Genomic DNA, 27994 nt, shown 5'->3' on the forward strand with positions numbered 1-27994 from the left:
CTGCGTATGAGTTCCAAGTCGCTCGTATTAAACTTTTGCAATATATCTTAAGTATGGTTTGTGTAAGTAGGTCCAGTATGTCCTGTCCTGTCCTGCCCGGCTAGCATGGGCAGTAGATAAAAATGATATCCACTGATTTCTATGACATCAGTGGATATAATTTTTATCTACTGCCCATGCTAGCCGGGCAGCTAAGTACAATTTTATTTGAGTAGGTACTACATTCTATAGCTGTACCTATAGGTAGCTATATATACGATATGGCAAAATTTTGCCTAGACAAACACTAGAGGGCGCTCACTCGAAAGGACCGCCCATAGAACCCGACAGAACCCGAGTTGCCTGTCTATACCCAGTATAATATTGTAGTCTTTGGTTGGTAGTGCAGGTAAAGGGATATTGTGTTCCTGTATTCCCAACAGGAACACGTTACCTTTAGATATGTTCACTGCGACGCGTCTGACGTGAAAAACGATTCGAGCGTCACCCTAACCATTCCTGCGCACGCGCCGCGCGGCAGAGGTGCCCCCTGCTTCAAGCGGCTGCACGGGACAACTCGTCTAAGACGCAGTGGTGGCGGGTAACATTGTCCGTCAGTATTGTGTCATGCTTTGAATTATTTATTTAAAAAAATGTAACGCCTTCACAACGTTACATATCCCCCTCGCCTGGCGAAGAATTTTATCCCTATCGGATAAAATTCGCTAAGGCCTGAAAACGCTCGTACTTACACACTGTCATAATCACCATTCATACTCTTACATACATCACGCATTCAATAAAAGCAACAGTAATTATTCATGTAACTACTGACGCATCCTTATATATTGAGTTTATGGTTGTACAGAAACCAATAACTCTCGTACGTAGCCACAAGATGGTAAATCAACACGAGGGACTGAAAGTTAAATAAGTATAATTCGCAGCCTAAGTTAAGTTGAATATATATTAACAGTAATTATATATATTATGATATGAATTTAAGTTAAATTTCTTCTATGTAATAATTATATTTTTTGAGTGAATTTAAGTTAAACTTTATAGTGAGAAGATACAGGTTTAAGATCTTTTATATGCCATGTACCTAACTTATTTCCTGACATATCCTCTAAAATATAAACAAGTGGCGAACGTTTTTCTATGACGCGACACTTTATATATTTAGGTGCCAACTTTTTACAGGGGCAACTTTTTATTTTACGTTACAGGGGGTCGGTTAACATCGTCAATGTACTAGGTACGCAAACATGTTATGTGCATTACTTAAATGGATTTTTAATGGGCCATTTATGTCATCCCCCGTGGGACCAGGGGGTTTGGCTAAAGGGCGAATAAAGCTTATGTGGTAGAAAGAGGGATTTTGTGACCTCCCAGGTCCAGTGGTGTGCGCTGGATTCTTATAAGAGGGAAATAAGTGGTTCAATTCCCTGCAGCGTCTATTAATTAAGCATCTACTCACCCATTATAATTTCTAAATGCTATCTGTTGTCGTCTGTTGAGATGATTGGATCCGGCTTCAGTTTTCCCTTCCACCTATAATAGGTATGGGTACCTTCAAGTCAAGAGTGAATAGGCAACTTCTAGACAAGCGCGCTCCATCTTAGGCTGCATCATCACTTGCTAGCGAGTCTGATTGCAGCCAAGCGCTAGTCTATATAATTAAAAAAAAAACAAACTGATATACGTCCACTGCTGGACAAAGGTCTCTTGTATGAACTTCCATACGCTACGGTCTTGCCACCTAAATCCAGCGGATCTCTGCGACTAATTTGATTTCCGTTGTCTATCAAGTAAGGGGTCTTCCAAAGCTGCGTTTTACAATGCGAGGTCATCATTCTAACACTTTGGGACCCCAACATCCATGGATTTTTTTCGCTCTCCCCATTTGCCACTTCAGCTCCGTAACCCGTTGAGCTATGTAAGTTAAGTACTTCGGTTCTCTTACCGATCTCCTCATTTCTGATTTGACCACGTAGAGACCCATGAGCTTTTTTATAAGGCCCTAGTTAGCGACCATGTCTGGATCCATATTCCATAACTGGTAACATTTATTCATTCATCCGTAAACGGAAAAACTAGCTAGCAATAGATAAATAGGCAGTGAAATTCTTTATGAGATATTTCGCTACAAAATTAATTATTATAAATAGGTACCTACTATCATAACTTTGTAATTTATTTAACAAAACTTCGTACCTACATGTTAATCAAATTTTCTTGAAAGTAAAGGAATTTGTTGGAAATGGAAATTTTCAAGCGAAATATTTTATAACAAACTTGCGTAATTAACGACCCGACCCCACTATTTGATTCTTAAAGTTACTGTCATTAGAAAGTAGGTACTCATGCATATTATACCTACAAGACAAATTAAACTAAGTTTATTTTTATAGTTATTTATTTTACTAGCAGGGCGCGCTCGAAACCATCATAGTTTTAGTTTTTAGTTTGTATACAATATTATGCTTAGCTGTGGCGGGCAATCGAGCTGTGGAGAGAGAGTGTGTCGACCACAATATAATATGAATATGATTTATTAAGGATGGCAACGTTCGTAGGTTCTCGCTGTTTTTTGATAGAATGAGGAAGGGAGAACGCGTCAATAATTATTATTTGACTATTTATTGACTTGGTTATATTTATCTAATAGATTTTTGGGTCAAAAACCACCCACAACTATCGATGTCGTCCACACAGTCATCCTTAATTAATTGAAACCATCTAGATCTATCGAATCAGCGTTTTTATATTCTACCCTATATGCTCTTGTCATTTAAATATCAACCTTAACATGTAGGTGGTTAAATGGATTTTACATCGAAAGACATGGAGTTTAATTTGCAATTTTCCGGCTTACTATTACGGAGGGATTAAGTTCTTGGACGGATAGAATCTTTAATTTCCTTAGGGCTTAGGGTTGTCACTTTTTTGTTTCTAGTGCAATTGCCTCCGCCGATCGTAGGCTTGTACGATGTAAGCTATTGCTAACTCTCCAATGTATTTACACTGTCCAACGCTGCTTCACTAATGCTGTACCTATCTGGAGTTATCGATACAATAGGTTTTTATTGTACTACCTATAATTGATGTCTTGTGAAATACAATTATAGTACCTACACGACAGGTCGAGATGGCAATCGGGGTGGGGTTCCGCACCGCATACAGCCCCTGCCCTAACCCAATGCGGGATAGCACGGGTGACGTGCGGATGTGCGGAGCGTTCCCCCACCTCATACCCCGATTGCCATGTCGACCTGTCGTGTACTAAGTATAGGTACTACTTAATACCTATCTTCGGAAAGCTGGCTCTGAAATAAAATATACAACTAGGTAGGATTATCTGAAGACAACCTAAGGATAAAAGTATTGGATCCAATCAACACTAAAATAGATCGAACACTGAATTGAACCGCCCTTTGTCACCGTCTTTTTACGATACCTACTCACTTTCCTGTTTCGTATTATTTACGTTTTTAGGGTTCTTTGGTCACATTGCCCGACGCCTGCCTGGTAATCCAGATAAACTTACAGTTGTAAGCAAGATGAATGGGAAAAGACCACTTGGCAGATCACATAAACAACCGGCAAAGCCGTGCCGCTAAGCGATTTTAGCGTTCTGGTACGATTCCGTGTATAAACCAAATAGGTGTGGGTTTAATAAAAACTACCATACTAATTCCAGGTTCGCTTCGCTTCCATCTTAGACTGTATCATCACTTACCACCAGATGAGATTGCAGTCAAGGGCTAACTTGTATCTGAATAAAAAAAAAAAACTTGTCTGACTCACATGCCTTCCACTTAAGTACTACCGCTATAAGAAAAGCCAATGTTGTTCCTACCTACTGGTACACTATAGGTAGATTCTCAGATCTCGGCGCGTTTGAAACCTTCGTAGCTTTTGTTTTAAGTTTACGTATCTAATTACCTAATTTATCACCATTACCTACATCTTACAAATTCAACAATTCTATAAAAGCTGGCGTTACTTTGCAGAAATCCATGATACCTATACAAGGAACCAATAGTTTAAATTGCTATAGTTGGCTAAAACAGACAAATCTGTAAGGTGCAACATGCAGCATACGATATGTACCAGCCGCCCTTCCACTGCCAAACATGCAGGAAAAGCCAGCCACCAAGCAATACGCACCATCACCAAAATCCCAAAACCACTCGACACACGTTTCGCCCCTTTTCCTACATATTAAGCAGTGGGAGGGCGGGCGGCGCATGCTGCATGTTGTACCATACAGATTTGTCTGATTTAGAAGAGTGTACAATTTGAATACCTACTGATTTGACTTTGACTTTATCACTTGGTGGCACGGCTTTGCCGGTAGGGTGATAAGACAAACCCGGACCTCATGATACGCTGCTATACTTTACCTGTCTGTCCCTCTGTCTGTTTGTCCTTGGTATAATAATATTATAGCTATATTGAGTTAACATTATCGTTGTTTAAACTTGCAGTGAAATCGAGCGGCTCGGTCTCAAAACAAAGGGTTCATAAAATCGGCAAGTGTTAAACAATGTTATCAACGTGAAGTATCGTGTAGCCAGCCGCCCTAAATTTTCAAGTAATTTAGGTTGATGGTACACTAAGGCTGGGATTATAGAGTTGAATTTTGCTCAGGTTAAAACGAGACAGCGTTATAATATGTGGAACGCCCTTCCGCCATCAGTTTTCCCTTCCACCTATAATATGGGTACCTTCAAGTCAAGAGTTAATAGGCAACTTCTAGGCAAGCGCGCTCCATCTTAGGCTGCATCATCACTTGCTAGCGAGTCTGATTGCAGCCAAGCGCTAGTCTATATAATTAAAAAAAAAAACAAATATATACCTACCGCTGGCATAATTCTGTCTCGTTTTAACTGAAACTTAAGTCGAAACAAAGTCAAAGTGCGCTCTAATAGCTTTCACCCTGAGGCAGCCAAGACCCAATCTCCATAATATGTTATATTTTTCCAGGATAAAAAGTAGGTATATATCCGTCCCCGGGATATAATCTACCTCTGTACCAAATTCCATCAAAATCGGTTGAACGGATGGGCCGTGTAAAGGTAGCAGATAGACAGACAAACTTTCGCAATTTTACTCGTAATAATGCTACTAGCTTATGCCCGCGACTTCATCAGCGAGGACCACATAAATTTCAAACCCGTATTTAACCCCCTTAGGGCACAAATTTTAAAATATCCTATCTTAGCGGATGTTTACATCATAATTATAGCTATCTGCATGCGTCAGCCATCCAGTAGTTTGCGCTGTGCGTTGATAGATCATTCAGTCAGTCAGGTTTTCCTTTTATATATTTAGACTCGCTGATGCCCTGACATCGTCCCCGTGGATAAAGGTTTTCAAATATCTTGTAGGAACTCTTTGATTTTCCGGGATAAAAAGTAGTCTATGTGTTAATCCAGGGTATAATCTATCTCCATTCCCAGCCAAATCCGTCCAGTAGTTTTTGCGTGAAAGAGTTACATACAACTTTCGCGTTTATAATATTAGTAAGATTTACATTAATCCTAATTGCTAGAGAATTGGAGGCCCCAGTGTACCTCAATCCCACACGGCCGCGCACGGCAACTTTGGAAGCGGTTAACGTTACACTTAATTGTAGTAAAACCGAAGTTTTCCAGCCGATAACGCCAAGGGTCCTAAAATAACATAAAGCTGTATGCGTATTATATCTCTAAAGTTTACCCGGCCATTTATAATCAAGACAATCCGATATGATCCGATGTAGGTACCTACCTAGATACCTACTGAAAGTTTCAAGCATAATTCAATTGAATTGGTAGTCTAGTGAGGTATGAACGAGTTTATTTGACTGAAATATTTATATTTCTAAAAGTATAGCTAGGTCTCCGTGTCAATTCTACGTGAAATTGCACGCAGAACGTCTACGTGTAAAGTAAGTAGTAGGTACCTTATTCCAAATTATTTAAAGTAAATTCATAAATAACAGGCCGTATGAACTAATCAATAAGTGTATGTACCTACCTATATCGATAGTTCAAAGTCGAAAAGTAGAAAAAGTTTTTATGTTTTTCTTGAGGGGGACATAATAATTAAAGTATTTAAATATGCAAATTATGCCACTTTACAATCTTAAAGTTAGCTCTTATCAGCGATTTATATAAGTCAATGGCTCTTATAGTTTATTTTCAGAATGGTTGTGACACACAGACAGATGGATAGACAGACAAACGGGCTGGACAAAACTAAGGAATAAATCCTTAAAAATTAGTTTGAGTTGTTTTTTCTACGGAACCCTAAAAATACCAGATTTCAGTTAACTCAAATAGTTTTCCACTACTTTTCCTCTCTCGGTTAGTAATTATTAAAATGTTCGTACATTTAGGTTTCCGGTGTGAAGAAAAACTTTTCCTGAAATTTAGCGAAAGCTCGCCGTATTCCTCATTCCTACCCTAATTTAGTAAACCTACTTAGTTACCTACTAGCTGAAATTTAAAATTAAAACCACATTATTATTGGTGTTGCATATAATCAACTTATATTGTTGAAGCGAGCCGTCCCTGCTTCGCATTGCGTGAACAAAATATCGTGAGATCTTCAGATTTTAGGGTTGAATAAATGAATGGATGAATGTACTTTTATTGTACACAACAAAATTTGTATAGAAAAACGCATACAATGCAAAACAAAAATATAGGCAGTTCTAGTTTGCCTGTTGTGTAGATCACTAACTTTATGTAATGGGCTCTACACTCGCGGCGCGAACGGCTGCGAAAGCCCGCGACAACTGCGAATCACGAGTGTAGATGTAGCTCACGCCTTCGCGTTCGCGCTTCGCGCCTTTCTCCGATCAGTGTCGGTTTTTGGTCCGCGACAAAGCGTTTGCGGCGCGGACGTGAACACATCGTCAACGTCACGAACAAGACTGTGAAGATTTGAGAGTGTGAAGGGACACAGTTCACGCGTGGATCGCGGCATACATTCACGGCGTGAAATAACAGCGTGACCTTACGTGCGAGTGTAGAGCCGGCTTAAATATAACTAAGATTATTTTGTCTGACAAAAATTTTATTGTTGTAAATTATATTGAGAGACTACTGTAAGAATGCCTATTTCCTTGAATTTCTCTCAAAGGGAATCGCGTGAATTTAAATAATAAATTGCACGTTTTTTGTAAAACGAAAATCCCAATATCTTCCGCTTTACAGCCTAAACTGCTTGAAGTAATCGATTTATTTCAACGAAGGAGCCAATAAAAATTACTTTATCGATCAGATCGTTTATTTGTTTTAATTATTGTTATTTACATTATTATGTTGAAATACATCGTGGTTCACATGATCCCCCGGCCCCTAGCTTGTATTCCCCCGCGCCCTGCGGCCATGTTCCTCACCCGACCTAGCGGTCATTGTGCTTGTGCGCCAGCAGCTGTCGAGTGGCGCAACAGTTTGCGGCTTCGTGACTCAATAATTCTGTTTGGTTTCTCCGGCGCCCTGGTGGCCATATTCCTCTCTTGAAGTCGTCGACCTTATGCGTCAGGTCTGCTTGTGCGTCAGCAGCTGTTGAATGGCGCAACGATTTGCGGCTTCGTGACTGTCAGTAATTCTCTTTGGTTGCTCCGGCGCCCTAATGGCCTTGTTCCTTCCTCTCTTGCAGTCGACGACCTTATGCGTCAGGTTTGCTTGTGCGCCAGCAGATGTTGGGTGGCTCAACAGGTAACGGCTTCGTGGAGCTGTTCTGTTTGGTTTCTCCCAGCGCGCCCACGAGGAAACAGCGTGCGCGCGCTTTGATGGCCATGCTCTTCACTTGTCTCTTGCGGTCATCCAATGCCAGCAGCGTGTCTCGCTTCTGCGCCAGCAGTTGTCGGGTGGCGCAATAGTTAGCGGCTTCGTGGACGTCAGTTCTGTTTGGTTTCCCCCGGCGCGCCTACGAGGAACCACCGCGTGCGCGCTTTGACAGCCATGCTCCTCACTCGTCTCTTGCGGTCGTCCAGCGCCGGTGCTAGCGCCAGCAGCGTGTCCTGCTTGTACGCCAGAAGCTGCCGAGTGGCGCAACAGTTAGCGATTTCGTAGAGGCACTGTAGACTCTTTATTCGCACATCCTGAAATAGAGACACGACGATTTTAAATATTTTTGCAATATTTTGAAAAAATAAAAATCATTTTTTTATCATTAGGTATTAGAATGAAATAAAAATTGATAATTTAGAAAATATTCGATTTAAAAAATGAGCTTAATTTTAAACTAAACCGATTATATTATTGGCCGCACAGCGCATACTGTTGCCTGTAAGAGAGAAAATGAGTACCGAGATATCCAGTAATATTTTTGCTGTGGAAAAAAATTATTTTTGATTGTGAACTAAAAGTCACTTAGGAGCAAGATTGTAAAAAATTTACTTAGTAAGTAGTTGCTAGGAAATTATAATAAAATGCTTACCATAGATTTAGGGTACGTGGTCAAACTAATTAGCCTCGGCAATATAGTCTGTAAGCTTTGGGCCACAAAGTCGTTATTTACTTGCACGAAGTGAGTAAGCAAGTCGATCATCACTATGAGAGAATCTTTGTTGTCATATTCCAAGGCATCTATAGCTAAAGGCACGATCTGAAAATATACACATATATTTAATACTGTATTTTGCCTAATATGGGAGTCTCCACTTATCGACACTAGATGGCGCCACAGGTATCTTCAACCACACAGCCTGAATCGCGCAAGCGAAATTTTCTCTACGGAGCTAATACGGAGGATAAAATAATGTACAAGCTCCAAAACAAAATAATAAGATCAGCTGAGTCCTCAGGTATAACACTAGCTCGGAGGAAGATCTTGCCAATGTTAAGGTTGAGAGTACATCACCCGCTTCCGCACACTACACTCTATCAATCTGCTAGATTTTTACGGGCCATGGCCCATCCATTTGACATATTTTGACGTTTGGTACAGAAATTGCTTGCTATCTGGGGAAGGACAGAGTCTACTTTTGTCTCGGAAAATCAAAGAGTCTCCATCGGAGTTTTAAAATCCTAAATCCTCAACGCTGCTGCTACACATGCGTCCAAGTCAGTTACCTTTCTTATCTCTCGGACGGGTTATACTCTTCGAGAGAGCCGCGAAGACATTTCTACTTGTAGAAAAAAACACATAGCAAAATGAGTCTCGGCTTTATTCACACTCACCTTACTAATTTCATTCTTGAGTATGCTTTTAGGCGTCTGGTGCAACACATACGCCCAAGTCGCGTAGTAAAATTCCTTATCGCTTGGAGGGGTGATTCTCTCCGAGAGCGCCGCAAAGGCTTGGAACAGTCTCTGTTTGTAGAGTAAGCTCTGCCGGCAGTGTTGCCGCGCGGACAGACTACCTGGTAGGTCTGACACTATACAGCGAATGGCCTCCGACCCTGCTCTACTGCATTCGGGATTCGATATCGATATTACGATCTGAAAAGATTTATTTTACAGTACCTGGCAGTAAATATTGCAAGGAGCTTTAGAAAGACAATCGGCTTCTTTGGCATCGGAGCGTCGTGGAGACGGTCAGAGGACTTTTTAGTCCGGAAAATAAAAGAGGTCCTCCGGTGATTTAAAGACATATGAATTTGCTGGTATGGGCTAGTTACAAATCCATACCTCCATACTTAATATTATAAATGCGAGTCTCTGTCTGCCTATCTGCTAGCTTTTCATGGCCCAACAGATTAACTGATTTTGATGAAATTTGGTACATAGTAAGCTTCCATCCCAGGGAAGGGCATAGGCTACTTTTTATACCGGAAAATCAAAGGGATCCCACAGGATTCTTAAAGGCCTATCCGTTTAATCTGTTTGATGAAATTTGACATTTTTAGCAAACAATGCTTAAAAGTTTTTATATACTTGCGGCCCTTAGCATCTCAGCGATTAAAAGAGTTAAAACATCAGTTATCCCATCATGTACATCAATGAAGTGTAGATTTATTTGGACCCTAAAAAGACAAATTGCGTTATATTGCGACGCTTTCGCATAGAGATCGTTGATAATTACCTTGTTAAGCCAAAACTGGAACAGATCACTTCCCCTCAAAAGCAGCGCCTTACAGATCCAGCCATACAAATATATCAGTCTTGGACACAAATCTACGTCGTCTCTACTTCGACTGCTGAGGTAACTCTTCAACATTTCATACATCAGTTCAAACTTCTGGCTATTCTCTGCTTTGTTCAAGAAGTGGGCAACTAAACAACATGCCTTACCGCGGACAACCTCTAACTCACTGTCCAAAGCCAATCGGAGCGCTAACGACATTATACCTTCAAAATGCGAGTTATACACACTCCTATGTACTGATCTATACAGACACTCTAAGACTTGAAAGTATGCGTCGTTTGCACATTTCTCCAATATACCAGTAGTATGCCGCGATAAAATTTGCATTTGCTTCTCTTCAGGCAAACTTGCTATGGTATTCGAGACCAAATCGTAACCATCGTCCGAAGCTATCGGAGTGGAATTTTCCATTTCTTTTAACAGCCAAGTCAGTATGGAATCTATCAAGCCGTGATCGCTTTCTATTTGCGCGACTTTGTCGTCTGAATACAAACTAGAGTTGGACATAGATGCGTTCAATGCCTTCACGACATTAAAAGCTTCATCAGTCGTAATCGCTTTGAGCATCTGTTCTATGATAATTTTAGTGAAATCGTCTATACTGGCGAGATTCGAAAGCAAGTTGAGTCGTTTTTGCAGGGCCGATCGGTCCTGTGTTAGGTTGTCTAAATCGCATTTTCCTTTGACAACTATACTCATTATTAACTCTGGATACATTCGCGCGATAGCGTGGACGGTTTCTACGCTAATTCCCAATAATTCATCATCTGGAGAATACTGAATATTGTGCATCAGGATTTCAACGAACGGTAGTACGAGGTCGATTTTTAATGCGCTTTTCACTCTTATTAGTGTTTTGAATCCGGCCAACTGGTACTCCTTTGAATAGAAGAAAATAGATTTATTGTATGACAGTAAATATAGTGGTTTTACAAAAGTCTTCTTCAAATGACATTACAAAATGTATCAAGATTTTTAAGTAAAACTTCTAGGCGTGACTTGACAGTAATCTTTTGTTGGGGTGTAGTAACTTTCGAGATACTTTCGTCCGTATTTAAATGGCTGCCAAACAGAACAGCTGTTATGAGGCCGCCATCTTTTATCGAGGAGGTCTGTCCGTCTGTCGTGTCTGTCAAGAAAACCTATAGGGTACTTCCTGTTGACCTAGATCATAAAACTTGGCAGATAGGTTAAAATCTGAAAACCTTGGTTACATAAAAAAAATTAAAATGTGTTCATGAGCAAAAAATTAGTATTTTCAATTTTCAAAGTAAAATAACTGTACCAAGTGGGGTATCATATGAAAGGGCTTTACCTGTACATTCTAAAACAGATTTTTATTTATTTTTATGCATAATGGTTTTAGATTTATCGTGCAAAATATACCTGATTATTCGACCCTCGGTGCGCGAATCTGCCTCGCACTTGGCCGATTTTTTATAGTAATCTATTTAAATTATTAAAAAATGTATATGCTACCTTGAGCGGCGAACTAACAGCGGTCAAACACAGCTGCGGGATGTCGTCAGTTTGCGCGCTTAAACTCTCCGTGACGCCCCAATGCGCGGCCACTTCGAACAAGTCCCCAAGGAACTCCAAACTAGCTAGCTGCAACTTAACGGACGTCTTGAACTCGTAGTACGCCACAACCGCAGGTATCATCGACTTTGTTATCATCTCGCACGACCGCTCCGAAGCGTTGGCAACAGTCAGTAACGTCCGAGACGCTTCCGTAAACCGCGCGACAGTTGTTGCTTCCGCCACTGCTGTCTGCATTGCCACCAGTACAGATCGGAGGAAGTTTTCCAGTGAGTCGTCAGTCGCCGAGGCTAAAGACGCGACTAGCGCTGAGAGAGCCTCGTGAGCAGCTAGCTTCAACTCATCGTCAGTTTTGTGCGATATCTCCCGCTGGATGGATGACCATAACGTCTTTAGGAATGGGCCGTAGCTCTCAGGTTTGAATGTTTTGCAACTTTCAGCCTGAAATTATACATTGCTTACTATAATTCAACTGAGGTGAACACAGATCAGGAACTTGCGGCTTTGAATTATCACACTCAGGACTAAAGCGTATAATAAGTTGAGCACTGTTTTGATAGCTACTTAAATTAAACTTTACGTGCTTAGGCATATGGTTAAAATTGCTATACGGAAAACAAAACACGTTGCTGCCATTATAGCAAAGTAAAGCTTACTTTGAGATGTAGGTTCAAGTCTACAATGCCAGTCTTCAGGGTCTGATTGCAGCCAAGCGCTTGTCTATATAATAAAAAAAAAGGTGTACCTATTACTCCTACGAATTTAAAAAGCTAGAGCTCAGAGTATCTCTATATTATAATCAAGTCCGAAATGAGGAGGTTATTGTGCTTCCGCTACAAGGACCAGTGTTATCTCAGCAATAACCAACATAACAAGTCACGTAGTTGTGGCAATGGGCATGGTACAAATGTAACATACCAGTAGCATCAAGGAGTCTAGCTTGGCCACGCGGAGGCTGGAGTCAAGCTTCTCAATGAGCAGCACGAGGCAGTGGTCCGCGAAGTCTTGTCGAGCACACAGGCACGGCCGTAGAGCGCGCGCTAGCTCGTCGCGAGATACCGCGGCCGGGTCGCTCGGCGACGGGTGGAAGTCGATCGGGTAGTAGCACGAAATCACTTCGAACATTTCCTCCACCAAATGCCCCAAAGGAATCTGTAGAAAACACAAACATAATATAAAAAATTACTAGATAGACAAAGCTCATACAATTATTGTAAAATTAAGACAAATTCGTACGCTTGTGTGTGTGTGTGTACATTTGAAAAGAGCAACCGCCGAGTTTCTTGCTGGTTCTTCTCGGTAGGAACAGCATTCCGAACCAGTGGTAGATTATTTTGACGATTCAAAAGCACTTGTAAAAGTTTAATTGAATAAAAATAATTTGAATTTGAATTTGAATTTGGCACATACACATAGACTACAGATACTGGCGCGGGGTTTCCGCACCTTCAAGCGTGCTTCAAAAAATAGCAGCCCGTTACTAGGGTTGTTTGGAAGTAAAACTTTTTAGGTGTGACAGAATAACTCATATCTTTTTTTAACGTAAGTACGAACTTCAAACGTCACTGCCGCGCAAAAATGACCACCAAACAAAACAGCTGTTTTGTGACCGCTACCTTTTATCAGGATGTTTTAAAGTGCCTAACATTTTGAAAAATGAACTGTATCAGCTGCAGAGAGTGATTAGTGTCCCGTTGACCATGAGACCATTACTTAAAGTACTCTGTATGATTTTTGTGGCTAATTCTCTTGTACAAAATCTCTAAACTAAACTGATAGGTCTAAATCTAATGCTATCCTTTCCTTCAGAAAGCATTGTGAAAATAATAGCACTAGATTTAGACCTATCATTTAAGTCTAGTTTAGAGATTGTGCACAAGAGAACCAGCCACATTATCTCATAGTTTTCAAACTCTATAAACACCATACTGTATGCATGATTAGTAACGGGAGAGCATACGTTGCATAACATATACTACACTACTCTTGTTGTTATTCTGGTAAACAGATTATATTAAGTTGTCAATGCTTGTATAGGTAAAAATATATTTTGGTGTACCTGAGACAGAAACTTTGGCAGGAAGTTAAACAGGAATAGCAAATTCCGAGGGTCCCTTTCACCGTCCATTGATGATATGAGTCCATATACAAAGTCTGGACCCAATGTTTTCATATCTGCAAGATAAACAGATGTCAATAGTTATTGTATTTTACATATGCTGTCAATTAAAAAAACTATGACTTGAAGTTCTTGTTTTTTTTTTTTTAAATTATATAGACATGCGCTTGACTGCAATCACACCAAATAGTAGGTGATGATGCAGCCTAAGGTGGAGCGCGCCTATCTAGAAGGGGTCTTCTACTTCATTTACTCTTTTGAAAGTCCCAAATCACAATATTTTAGCTGGTGGGGAAAATGAAAACCGCAATGGCATTCCATATTCTAGCAATGCGAATTAGAAAGGAAGAAGTGAATCGCTTTGTATGAGTCTGTGGAATTTCGACTATGTATCTCTACATAATGCAGACCTTTATGATGCCATAACAACAGTAAAAATATTGGCTATTGGTTATTCGAAATAAAAATCTATTTCCTCAAACTAACCATGGTGCCCATTGATTTATTGCTGCAGAGTGTACAATAACTTACTATCAACCAATACATTATGAATCAATTCATATTTAAAAAAAATTATACATGGAAGTTCGGAGATTGTTCATAATTACTGAATAATTAATCATTAATTGTTAAAAATTACCAACATTGAGCATCCATTTCCAATATTTTTTGTATGGTTAAATAAATATTGTATCTATCCTGACGAACTTGGGATTGACACGGCACTTCTCTAAACAATACAGTGAAGTATTCCCCACTGTACTGTATGTTATAGTTCTTCATGTCAACTAAAGAAAGATAGCCTTCAATGACAGACGGAATAACTCTGTGATTGTCTTTTAATCTGTCAATATAAAATTTTGATATGAATTTTATTTGGATCTCAGTCAAATAATCTTTAGGGATTTCTTTAAGGATTTTTGTGAAGAATTTCATCCCGCGCTCTCTGCTCTCCACATCTTTATTTGTTAAGACACCAGCCATGTTTTCAACTAAATTTGTTATATCGAGTCGGCCGGATACTATGTCTGAAATAAAATATACTTATTAAAGTAAATATACCTTTCTTTTTAACTATCCTAAAATTTTTAAGGGTGAATACAGGCATTAAACAATGTTATTAAACTGTTGTGGGTGAATTCCATTATAAATATAGATTGTTACTGCTATACTCATATAAGGATAGCCTAACTAGTTTCAAACCCATTTAACCATAACAATCTATACATACTTATAATGTTATTAAGGATTGTTGTTCAACTGAGTACTGTTGTTCAACAATAATAAGAAAAAATATTGTGGTGTAAACTTGTAAAGTTAGAGCCTGAGCAGGCAAAAGAATAAGGGTGAGATCTATAGAGCGCGCTCTGCCTTTGCTTAGACTTAAGACAGAGTTAAAACGAAGTATATCTCTCACATAAATCTGTCTCATTTTAACTCAATCTTAAGTCAGAGCAAAGTCAAAGTGCGCTTTATAGATTTCAGCCTTAGTCTGTGCAAGAGAAAAGTTGTCTTTCACTAAGGCTTTAAAACTATCTGTCTGTTGAGTGTTATGTACAGTACAATTCTTAGTAATCAAATTTTGTCCTCCATGGACAATAGTCTGTCATCTGTGCAGGCTCTTACAATGGCTGGTTACCAACTAGAGCAAATAACTGTGTAGTAGGGGAAAATTGACACAGCACTGGGAACTAGGTCTGCTCCTGCAGGACTATTATGAGCGTCCGCACAGTAGATATCCAAACCTCAACATCCAAAACCAAAAATGCACATTAGTCAATGAACTACCTTAATTCAGTTATATAAGGACAAAATATGTTTGGTCTAAACTGAAAGGTTTAAAAGTACTTATCTTTTACACATTGGAAATTATGAAAAGAATAGCAGTACATTTGGACTTTATTTCATTATCTAATAATACTTAACCTTATAACTTATTTACATATGGTTATGTAAATTTAGATAAGTACAGCCACTACAAATGCAAATTATTTGTTCCTTTTTCATTGTGAAACTGTTGTGAATAGATGTACTTACAGGTCACATTTGTTGCGAGAATATATAAAATATCACTATAGTATGTTATAATGTAAAAAAAAGAAACTTAAGACTTTGTGTCTTTGCATGCATTTCTATTATCTAGCATACTCTCTATAAGTACTTAGAGACTTACCCGTTATGACACTTTGCGTTTGCTCAAATATATCATCTTTTTTCATAATTTCCTCAGCTAAATCTGGCTTAAACCAGACTGGCTCCATTTTTTGTTCTTATTTATACAGCCTTTGTGGGGTACCAGTTATAATTATTACAAGACCACGTAAGCATACTATCAGTAATAAATATATGTATATTGTCGGATTTCTGTAACTATCAAATTATTTGAACAAAACTAATTTTTATTTACACTAAAATTTGAGGTTATTTTTTTGGTATTCTCAGATGTCAGATACAAATGACAGATGACAGTCATAAAGCATAGAGCATCATAGACTTCAAGGATCGTCTATGTACGTCAATGTATTGTCATTGGCTTTTTTATGGTGCATAAATTTACACACTAGCCAGGAAAATTGAACATCATCTTCTCGTAAAAGCTGATAGTGTGAAAAAGAGACAGAGCAGCAAATAATCTTATTCAGTCATGCACAAGTCATGCACGTACGTCACGCAACTCGCAAGTTGAAGTGTTGTGCAAGTGTAAAGTTTTGTTTTCTACAAATAGGTTAAATGTTTTTAAAATGTCCTGTAAAACTCTTATAGATTTCGTGGTTAAATACCACAAACCACGATTGCTAAACAATGTGGTTTACTTTCCAAGCAATGGGAATTCGTTCTTCGGCAGGAGATTTCTGGTCCCCGTGAATCCAGTGTCATGTTCCACTCCCAAGATCCAGTCTCCGAGACACTTCAGCACAACCCTGTCAAAGTTTAACGGCGTCCAACTAACGAGCGAACAAAAGAAAACTGAAGGAAAGTTTCAACTTATGTTTACATGCAAAAAATGTGATACCCGCAATTCCAAATATATCACAAAGTTGGCATATTACAAAGGTGTCGTTATTGTTATATGCGACGGCTGCGAAAACAAACACTTGATTGCTGACAACCTTAACTGGTTCTCTGATATGAACGGAAAGAAGAACATTGAAGATATAATGGCTGAAAAGGGAGAAACTGTTCAGAAAATCATGTCTGATGATTTAGAATTCATTGCTGAAGAAATTATTGTAAATGTTGAAAACAAAGTGTTAGATGGCTAGACGTTTAACTTAAATATTAGGTTATAATTTGTAAATTCTATTTATTTATTAGAATAATATAATTTTCAAGTAAACGTCTGTTTTATTTCACAATTAGGTGGTTTATAAATTGATTTATAATTTATATACTTATTCATTCATTTACTTCCTCCTTTTAAATATAAGTATACCACTAGGTTTGTGCATTCAAACATATTTGTGTGCCTATAGTTTGTCAGAAACATACTGGCTTATCCACAATTGGCCATCATGGTGGACTATGGTTAAACCCGTCTCATACTGAGAGGAGACCAGTGTTCTGTAGTGAACCTATGCTGGGTTGATCATGATGATACTGGTTAAAAATTATAGATGTGTCACATCAAGTATGTCTATAAAAATATTTGATAGAAGGCACACTTCCTATTAAGCAACATAAATAATTTATAAATGACTAGAACATGAAGTAAGAGACAGCAATGATTAGTCAGATATTTGAGAGATAAGGGGAAAAAATTATTAATATCAGTCTGATCTGCTTAACAAATCTCTGTGCCAATCCAATTCCGTGGATCATCACTCTAACAATCCACTGCAATTGGATCATTGAACTAGAGGAACATGCATCCAAAGAACTAGATAAGGTCTCAAGTATCTTGTAGAGGCATAATATTCAACTGTTTTCTATTTATTCAAATTTCTAATCCCACTACACATTTTATAGTAGCAGACCTACCTATAATTTGCTTATATTTACATGAAAAGAAAGATCTCAAAATAATAAATACCTAGCCTATTGACCATTTATTAATTTTGGGTTTAAATAAAACATCAAGGAAAGATTACATGGCATGTTCAGTTATATGGCTCCTTCCTCTACTTATATAAAACAATTAAAAAATATAAGTAACAGCAATTTCATAGACTAAAATATGGAAATGTATACAAAACAGTCATACTCCATATTCAATTCAATAAAAGGCACAAATATGTACTATTATAAAATAACTAGGTATTTTTATTGTACTTAAATTGGCACCTTATGGTAAACATTCATAGAAAAAACTAAGTTATGTAAATCTATATTTATGTGTATACATATCAAACCTATATTTATTTGTATGTATGTATTGGACCAAAACTGGGCATCTAGAGAGTAGATGTCCCCTCATTAAGTGCATACAAGTTAGTCCAAAACTGGGTAGTTAAAGAAGCATTTCTATGACACCAATCAGGAGAGCTTGTCATACTCTAGAGATAAACATATAACATCAATGACATTTTCCCTTTGGTTGCTGAATACTTTTAACATTTAATTTCATAAATTCAATCACTAAATATATCTGTCTTAGTAACAGGAACATATTTTGTCACATAAGTTACTTGTCCAAGTCAAAAGTTTCTTTCGTGACACATACTTTAAAAAATGTGTATAAGGCACAATAAAATCACAATATGTAAGTGTATAATTAGAAATTAGAATAATGAATAATCTATAAATTGTGTAAAATACATACTAACCACTTACATCATATAAATATTCAAAATATACATAATTAACATCAAAATGGGAATGCTAAGACAGTCTCAAATTTTAAATATTAATACTTTTATTATTTAAACTAAGAAAGAAGTCAACTAAAATATTCATAAATTGAGATTTTGATGCAATACTGAGCTGACCAACCCGCCTGCCCAGCGTGGTCAGTATGGGCATCACTTTCAATGAGCAGCGCCAATAGACAAAGGCCCCCAGTTCCCGGCAGCCCTGCTATTCCCGACTACGGTAGCGGTCGCGGTCACGGTAGGGCAGGGGGTGCTAAGAATCACCGGGCTACGGATGGCTACCATACAAAACGACTCTATTTGGCAACGTACAACACCAGGACCCTGAGATCGGATGAAAGCCTAGCCGAACTTGAGGTAGAGTTGGACAAACTCAAGTGGCATGTTCTAGGATTGTCAGAAGTCCGTAGAGAGGGCGAGGATACTCTGACACTAGAATCGGGTCACGTACTCTACTATCGAGAAGGTGAGCAGACATCCCAAGGCGGAGTGGGGTTTCTGATCAACAAAGTCCTCGCAAATAACATCGTGGAGATCAGTAGTGTGTCGACGAGGGTAGCATATGTTATACTCAAATTAAACCACAGGTATTCCCTCAAAATAGTGCAGGTCTATGCGCCCACGTCGACATACTCTGATGAAGAAGTAGAGGCCGTATACGAAGACATCGTTGAGGCTATGGATAAGACTACCAGATCCTACTTCACGGTTGTTATGGGGGACTTCAACGCAAAGGTGGGAGTACAAGAATGCAACGAATCGAGGATCGGACCTTATGGAGTTGGTGACAGGAACCACAGGGGGCAAATGCTGGTCAACTTTCTAGAAAGGAAGAGTATGTTCTTAATGAACTCATTTTTCAAGAAAAGTGCCCATAGGAAGTGGACTTGGCAGAGTCCCGATAACATGACCAAAAACGAGATTGACTTCATCATGACGGATCGTAGGGATATATTCAGGGATGTCTCCGTGATCAATAGATTTAATACTGGAAGTGATCACCGACTCGTAAGAGGCTCTCTGAATATAGACCTTCAGCTCCAGAGACGACGTTTGATGGGGTCAACTCTTCGCCCGAGACCACGCCAACCCATAGTTGCAACAGAAAAGTTCCAATTAGAACTTAGGAACCGATTCGAATTGCTGGAAACCACCGACGAGGTTGATCAGAAATATGGCGATCTTGTGGACGTCGTTCGGGAAGTGGGTAGTAAATTTTGCCAAAAAGAAGGCAAAATCTTTTCATCCAAGATCTCTAGCGAGACCCTGGATTTGATGCAGCAAAGACGGGAAATGTCCTCAACTTCGTCAGAGAGGCAGTCTCTAAACAAGCTCATTAAAAAGCGAATACGCTTCGATATGCGTGCTGCCAACACTCGCAATATAAAAGATGCGATTGAACGCAATAAGGGGGCTAAAGTATTCGCTAAGAGTCTTGGGAGGAGCCATTTGACGAAGTTGAGAACATCGGATGGCCGAACTGTTGCTTCGAAACCAGAGGTGTTAGCGGAGATCGAGCAGTTTTACGGGCAGCTCTACTCTGCCCATGCTTCGAAACCTGCACCCACCCAATCCACGAACGACCAACGTGCGAGACTTGTGCGCCACTATACCGATGACCTCCCGGATATCGACGTAGGTGAGATTAGTATAGCCCTCGGACAGCTGAAGAATAATAAAGCCCCAGGTGATGACGGTATTACAGCGGAGCTCCTGCGCGCAGGAGGAAAGCCAATTCTTAACAAGCTTAAAGACCTCTTTAATACCGTCATCAAAACGGGCACAACACCGGAAAAATGGAGTAGAAGTGTCACCGTACTCTTTTTCAAAAAAGGAGATAAGAGTCTACTTAAGAACTACAGACCAATCTCACTTCTAAGCCATATTTACAAGCTGTTCTCGCGGGTTATTACGAATCGTCTCGCCCGAAGACTTGACGAATTTCAGCCTCCGGAGCAGGCTGGGTTTCGGAAAGGCTACAGTACCGTAGACCACATCCACACGCTACGGCAGATTATGCAGAAGACTCAGGAGTATAATCTGCCTCTCTGTCTAGCGTTTGTGGACTACGAGAAAGCCTTCGATTCCATCGAGACCTGGGCTGTTCTGGATTCATTACAGCGATGCCAAGTCGACTGGCATTATATCCAAGTGTTGAGATGTTTGTATGACTCCGCCACCATGGCCGTCCAAGTTCAAGACCAACAAACGAATCCGATCCCTATACGGAGAGGTGTGAGGCAAGGAGATGTAATATCTCCCAAACTTTTCACCTGTGCCCTAGAAGACGTGTTTAAGGTATTGGACTGGAATGGTCGAGGCATAAACGTGAATGGCGAAAATATCTCTCACTTGCGATTTGCGGATGACATAGTCATACTGGCTGAATCGTTGCAACACCTTGAGGAAATGCTGATCGAGCTTAGCTGTTCTTCCAGACGAGTAGGTCTTGAGATGAATATAGACAAAACGAAAGTCATGTTTAACGAACACGTTACCTCAAGACCCGTCACCGTCGGCAATGTCAGCATCGAAGTTGTTCAGGAATATAACTACCTCGGCCAGATTATAAAATTCGGTAGAAACAACTTCGACAAGGAGGCTGACAGAAGAATCCAGCTGGGCTGGGCAGCATTTTCAAAGCTACGTCAGGTCTTCGAATCGTCGATACCGCAAAGCCTTAAGACTAAGGTCTTCAATGAGTGTGTCCTACCTGTGATGACGTATGGAGCAGAAACGTGGACACTGACAGTTGGCCTCATCCACAAACTAAAAGTCGCTCAGCGCGCTATGGAGCGAGCTATGTTGGGTATTACTCTCAGGGATAAAATCCGGAACGAGGAAATTCGCAGGAGAACAAAAGCGACCGACATAGCTCAGAGGATTAGCAAGCTGAAGTGGCAATGGGCAGGCCATGTCTGTCGCAGAACCGACGGCCGTTGGGGCAGACGTGTTCTGGAGTGGAGACCGCGTACCGGTAAGCGCAGTGTGGGACGACCTCCAGCCCGCTGGACCGATGACCTGAAGAAGGTGGCGGGGAGCGGGTGGATGAGGAAGGCGGAGGACCGTGTTTGGTGGCGCGCTCTTGGAAAGGCCTATGTCCAGCAGTGGGCGCTTACAGGCTGATGGATGGACTGAGATTAAGAAATTACCTTTTTTTTGTAAAATATATAAACATTAAATAAGAAATGAACAACTGTTTACATAGGAATCAACTAAAAATGAAAAATTATAAGCTTAAACTAAGAATAAATTGCTTAGACATGATACTGAATATTTTTCAGCATTTCTAATCATATTTTCTATATTATTTGGGAATGTGTTGTTACAATCTATATGCTCAGTTTAAGCCTTTTTGCCACTCTATCTGTCTTAAAATTTAACATGAAATTCTTATAATTCTATTCACCAAAACTTTTAACCATTTATTAAACAGGTAACACAAGACAATGAACATCATTGTGGTTTTATGTTGTCTCATTCAGTCTTTGAAAATGTAATCTCACAAATAACCATAATTTTATTAGATTACACTCTTTTTGGACGGCTAACAATTGCATAATCTGTGCCATTGCAAGTGTTATGGGTAACTTCCTCTAATGCAACCTGGTTCTGTAATGCTTGGGCCTGAGCAGCTGTGGGCACTTGTGGACCAGGCGTGTTGGGTTTTCGTATCATGCCATATCCTAAATGAGAGTCATCTGCCAATCTTGCAGTTTGCATGACGTTTTCCACTTCATCGTAATCATTCCATGAGTCTTTATTCTTAGGCTCACCCAGAGCTAGCGTGTTAGGTCGAGCTTCAATTTTTTTGTACTTGGAAGACTTATTCAGTTTACTTGTAGACCCAAAATATTGCAATCTGTCATAGTTCTCATCTTCAGGATCGACTATAGGACTCGGTAAAAGGATAATCCTCGATGCCTCAGGCCCAGTTGTGTTTAAGTTATCCTGAGACCTTGATATTAGTTTCATACAGTTGGGATTGTCACCTAAATTCGGAGTGAACTCAGTGTGGTCAGGGTCATCGATACCTAATGTCTTCCAGGCTTCACTCCTTACTTCTACTTTGTCATATGGCACTGAAGGGGGGCTGTGGTCTCGTTTGATTTGCTCAATAGGTTCATAATTGTCAAGTTTTTTATACCTGCCAAAGTCGATGCTCTCATCTGTTGAACTAGGAATATCTTTGACTGCTGGTTTAGGGAGATTAATGATTTTACGAGGAGGTTTCTGAGGCTTGGGCTTCAGTGCAGGTTTAGGCATGAGAAGCGGCACATTATCTCTATCTGTACTTGCAGTCTGATGGCTAGATACAGAGGCTGTTTTAAAGGAGAGAGAGCTTAAGTTCAAATCATCGGGTCTGGTTGCTACCAATGGACTGCGGGAACCAGGAAACAGATTTGCAATAGGCTGGATATTAAACTCTGCGTGTTCTGGGCTGTTCAGATTGTCATTCCCAATCATCTGTTTCATTGTTTTCATTTTCAGAGACAAACATTTAAATATTTCAGACTGATTGGGATGCTCCAGGTGGAAGATTCCCTCTCCTGTGTCACATTTCCTGCCAGCCTCAAAAGTGAATTTACCCTGTCTGTAACCATACCGCCTTATGTATCTGTATGGCCATGTAGCATACAATTTGTTGTCATTGACATCTCTTAATTCAATTGCTGTAGCAGTCAACAGTAGAAGGTACCTCATGGGTTCAAATCCACATCTAGTTGAAGCTTCTGAGGAGCACATTTTGACGGAAAACACCCCCTCTCCAGATGAACAGTACAAATCATTGTCTTCATCACAACTGATGGGACTGGAGTCTCTTCCTTTAAATGCTACAGACTGCAGAGCCGTTACCCATTCCAGTGTTTCTGCCTCTGATTGGGTGCTGATTTGTTGAGTATGTGACTTAGCCAGTATAGTAATCATGTTGGGACTAGAATGTGTAATTTTTATACAATTTTCAAGTGTTATAACTTTTGGGATTGCCCCAGAAGTAACGTCATCCTTATTGTCGTATATCTCAAGTCTTTCAATACCTTGTATACTAGCAGTGAAGAGTATACAGTATTTTTGTTGCCAGTTTTTCTGTAATTTAAAAAAGGATTTATGATATTTTCGTAATATTATTTTCGTTATTGCTAATCACTAACGCAAAACGCAATAAATGTGAAAGTGTGTTTGTTTGTTTGTTGATTTATCCTTCTATTACGTCGCAATGGAGCAATAAATCGAAGAGATCCCACAAGATTTTTAAAAATGCACACAAAGTTGCAGGCATAAGCTAGTCAATTATATTTTGCAAATTAAATATGCTTAATAAACTTGTATGATACCAGTTTATTAATAATACTAGATTTTCTTCTTTCAATTTGGTATGTTTCACACACTCTATATAATTATTGTTTATTTATATCTGTATATTACTTTTATTATCAATATACAACAAATGCAACATGTACTAAATATTGCTTAAATAATGTTTTAGCCTTTTTATAGAGTCTAAAGAACTAAACGAATAGTTATTTTAATTCACTAAGAACTTATAGAACAGATTTCTATAAACCAGTACTTTTAGTTACCTGGCAAATATTTCCGCTTGTTATACAAACTTATTTTGAATTCTTAATCAACATGCAATATGTAAAATGTGAATCGTTAATACTTCTAACTATTCATGTAATGTACTAGGTACTAGGTACCTATATACCAAGTAGGCACTGATGCATTCCTTGAGTCATTTTCTATGCATATAATCAGTTGTGCCATGCGGCCATATAAACAAGCGGCATGGTAAATAGAACATCTTAAGAATTTAAATAGTCTCATAATATTAAACAATTACATACTCTTTTGGGGAATTTACTGAACATGTTCCCTCCGGCTGGTGGAAATAATAAACAACCCGATTTAATTTCGTCGTCTTGATCCATCGTGGTGTTTTGTCGGATTTATGTATAAACTATGAGCACAGGGTCTTTAAACATATTACTGCACTGTTTTTCGGCGTGGAATGTTACACATTAATTCAATTTAAGGCATTGCATTTACACACTTTACACGGAAGCAGAAGAAAATTTGAGAAAAAAATACATTCTATTCTACGATTGATTCATTTACGGATTTCACCATAGACTAGAGCATAAAGTCCAATAGTCTGTTAAAATGTCAAACTCAAGTCCACAGACTGTATATTATATAGATACGACCATATCGCAATTTTAAAAACTTCTACAGTCATCACGGGTAACATTGTAAGTGTGTCAAACTTGTGAGTGAGTCGAACGGCGGCACTTTATAGTTAGGTACTTATAATTTCATAAAAATATAATATTTTATTAACCCCCGACCCGAAAAGACGGGTGTTATAAGTTTGACGCGTATATCTGTGCGTTTGAGTATCTGTCTGTGGCATCGTAGCTCCTAAACGAATGAACCGATTTTGATTTAGTTCTTTTTGTTTGAAAGGTGGCTTGATTGAGAGTGTTCTTAGCTATAAACTTAGTAAATCTATTCAGCCGTTTGATGATTATCAGCTCTTTTCTAATTTCCTTATCAGACCAGTTCATTATCCGACCAATACATATTGGTATCCAGCCAAATTCTAATAAGCACAAATACTACTCGTAATAAGACGCACTGGCATGGTACTATGGTAGTGCGTAATGTGCATAGGTAGGTATAATAGACAAAGCATTTCAAGATAAAAAGTTTCAAAAGCGTGAAATAAAAATTAAATAAAAAAAAAACACCCGACACAAAAACCTCTAAAAAGTAAAAAAATTGTAGTCGGTAGTTGCCTAATTGTAGGATTAGTTACCTATATGAGAGAAAAGTACGAAAAAAATCCAAAACGAATGACGCATCTGTGTGGTCACTACGAATAACAAAACAAAATAGTTACTGGTGATATCGTGGTGATATCCATGAGGACGGATGCAAGTATACACCTTCGACTATTCAGAGTTCAGACCACAAGTTCAGACTTCAGCTGCTACAGTCTGTAGCCAACAGACGGTATTATTATTAATTATAGTGTGATATAATATTGTTATATCGGCATTCAAGGTTAAAACATGAAGTTAACCTTACTGGGTCTGTTCTGTGCAGTGTGCAGTTAACCATTTGGAACCACCAACGCTAGAAGTGTTTAACAAGGTTTAATATTATTGTTTAAAAGTAAATAATGAAGTTAATGAGCAGTATTTTTTTATTGATAAGCTCACAGTTTTTGGGAATTGATCTTTTAACAGTTGATGAATGCTCTTGCATTGTTAAGGATAATTTAGATGAAAATTCATTAAATAAATTAAGTAAAGAGATTGTTCCTGAATTAGATGGAACTAGGAAGGGAGAAGCTGGAAAAATTGGAGTTATTGGAGGTTCTGTAGAATATACTGGAGCACCATATTTTGCGGCTATATCAGCTTTAAAGGTAAATAGTTAGTTCAAAAAGTACATAAAAAGATAGTTTTTAGCTTAACTATAAAGTATTTAAAAAAGTCAATGAATAAAAATGATAAAATCTTTATTTTTCTCTAGTAATCAATGCATAGAGTCAATGACTCCATTATGACTCCAACAACGTAGGTACATGACGTGCGATGACAGCCTTTGCCTTCATTATGGATGCGCTACATGCTTGTGCCAAACATACAGCAAACTTCGGCAAACACCATAGATGGCTTGCCTGCCAATCGGAACGCTCTAATCTAAAGCGATGGCAAGCCCATACGAACATCCGTCCACACTCTTGCTAATAATAATTATTATTATTGTCTCAAGCACTTGGTGGCTCCATTGCAAGTAATAACTAATACATAAGCGTAGAGCTAGAGAAGAGACTAGCTTGCTATCAATGATATTCCTAGAACCCAATCAAAATTGCAAACAGAAATTACATTTCTTTTAGAAATAAAGTTCAATTTTTATTGGCAATGGCAATTTATTGTCGAATCATGGAATCCATTACGATCTTCATGTTCAACTAAAATTTTTGATTTTGCTGCAATCCAATTTTCAGCATTATGATTAACTAGCCGATGCCCGCGACTTCGCCCGCGTGGATTTAGGTTTTTCGAAATCCCGTGGGAACTCTTTGATTTTCCGGGATAAAAAGTAGCCTATGTGCTAATCCAGGATATTATCTATCTTCATTCCAAATTTCAGCCAAATGCGTCCAGTAGTTTTTGCGTGAAGGAGTAACAAACATACACACACACACACTCACACTCACACACACACACATACAAACTTTCGCCTTTATAATATTAGTGTGATTATCCATAACTAAAAATTAGCATGTTGCAGACGCGACCTAATATCCATCCCAAAATTGCTTAACGTGCTTAAAGACGTTATCACTTTCAAAATGACCTAGTTAACTATAAGGCTACTATGAGACTATCCGAACCACTCAATCACTGGACATCTGTTACTGCTATCAAACCATGCACTAGACTGCATAGACTGGTGCATTTTGTTCTAAGTTTAATTATTTTTAATACATAATTAGTTCCACCAATCAGATGACTGTATCACGTCAATTTACAATGATCGGATTGGTGGAACTATAACACTATGCGTTCGAGCTTACTGTGAGACCTCATAGTAGGTAACGTTTGTGAATACGGCCGTTAACGGGCATCAGCTAGTAAATTCTAAACAGTAGGTAATATAGTCATTTTTTCTCAGGTTGGGGCAGATTTGGTTACTGTGATCACAACAGAAAATGCAGCACCAGTTATTAAATCATACAGCCCAGATCTTATTGTCATTCCACATACTTCCATAAATATTAGCTCTATACTGCCTAGTTTGCATGTTGTTGTTATTGGGCCAGGTCTAGGCAGATCACCAGAAGCATTAAACCTAGTCTACGAAATAATTAAAGTTTGTAAGGAATTGCGAAAACCCTTGGTCATTGATGCAGATGGACTGTATGCAATCCATAAAAATGTACTAATACTGAAAGATTATCCAAAACCTGGTGCAATTCTAACACCTAATGGAGTGGAAGTAAACAGGTTGAAAGAGTCTGTTCCGGAAAGTGATGAACCTTGGTATAAATATTGGGGCAGTTATGTTACTATTTTGCAAAAGGGTGAAAAGGACATGTATTTTTCAAACAATGGCGCATTTGACTGGTCTCTAAAAGAAGGAGGTTCTGGTAGACGTGCTGGTGGTCAAGGAGATATTTTGGCAGGTGCGTTGGGGACATTTTTTAATTGGGGACTGAAGGCCAATCTATGCGAAGGCACCGAATCTTCACAAGTGGCACAAAGTGTGGCGGCATACGCAGCGGCTAAGCTTACGAGAGCTTGTAATTCGAAGGCTTTTGAAATATATGGCAGAAGTATGCTTGCTTCAAACATGTTAAATGAAATACATTCAGCATTTGATGATTTATTTTCTTAATAATAAATGATATTTTTGTGCATTAACTAGTTTTCTTTAT

General features: G+C 38.9%; 4 protein-coding genes across 6 annotated transcripts; 2 read left to right on the forward strand and 2 right to left on the reverse strand.

The window, feature by feature from the left end:
* Positions 1-7245: 7245 nt before the first annotated feature.
* LOC123870284 (MMS19 nucleotide excision repair protein homolog) lies at positions 7246-16196 on the reverse strand. Of its 2 annotated transcripts, XM_045913515.1 has the most exons (10): positions 15903-16196; positions 14374-14757; positions 13670-13785; positions 12529-12762; positions 11551-12051; positions 10009-10950; positions 9165-9425; positions 8422-8589; positions 7955-8083; positions 7246-7375 (listed from the first exon to the last, which is right to left on the reverse strand). In XM_045913515.1, exons 1-10 carry the CDS (start codon positions 15988-15990, stop codon positions 7316-7318), a joined length of 2883 nt encoding a protein of 960 aa, XP_045769471.1. In that variant the 5' UTR covers positions 15991-16196; the 3' UTR covers positions 7246-7315. The 2 variants fall into 2 exon arrangements, with proteins under 2 accessions (XP_045769471.1, XP_045769470.1); XM_045913514.1 differs by lacking the exon at positions 7246-7375 and having other exon boundaries at positions 7383-8083; positions 15903-16195.
* A 156-nt stretch (positions 16197-16352) lies between these two features.
* On the forward strand, positions 16353-17066 carry LOC123870291. Its single transcript, XM_045913529.1, has one exon. It carries the CDS (start codon positions 16471-16473, stop codon positions 16990-16992), a length of 522 nt encoding a protein of 173 aa, XP_045769485.1. The 5' UTR covers positions 16353-16470; the 3' UTR covers positions 16993-17066.
* A 4642-nt stretch (positions 17067-21708) lies between these two features.
* On the reverse strand, positions 21709-24683 carry LOC123870287 (docking protein 3). Its single transcript, XM_045913523.1, has 2 exons — positions 24387-24683; positions 21709-23625 (listed from the first exon to the last, which is right to left on the reverse strand). The coding sequence occupies exons 1-2, from the start codon at positions 24468-24470 to the stop codon at positions 22066-22068; spliced, it is 1644 nt and encodes a 547-aa protein (XP_045769479.1). The 5' UTR covers positions 24471-24683; the 3' UTR covers positions 21709-22065.
* Positions 24684-25265: 582 nt separating this feature from the next.
* On the forward strand, positions 25266-27978 carry LOC123870290 (ATP-dependent (S)-NAD(P)H-hydrate dehydratase-like). Of its 2 annotated transcripts, none has more exons than XM_045913528.1 (2): positions 25266-25554; positions 27232-27978. In XM_045913528.1, the coding sequence occupies exons 1-2, from the start codon at positions 25474-25476 to the stop codon at positions 27952-27954; spliced, it is 804 nt and encodes a 267-aa protein (XP_045769484.1). In that variant the 5' UTR covers positions 25266-25473; the 3' UTR covers positions 27955-27978. The 2 variants fall into 2 exon arrangements, with proteins under 2 accessions (XP_045769484.1, XP_045769483.1); XM_045913527.1 differs by lacking the exon at positions 25266-25554 and adding an exon at positions 25577-25972.
* The last annotated feature ends 16 nt before the right edge of the window (positions 27979-27994 follow it).

Source organism: Maniola jurtina, chromosome 12, assembly GCF_905333055.1.
Source record: "Maniola jurtina chromosome 12, ilManJurt1.1, whole genome shotgun sequence".
NCBI lineage: Eukaryota > Metazoa > Arthropoda > Insecta > Lepidoptera > Nymphalidae > Maniola > Maniola jurtina.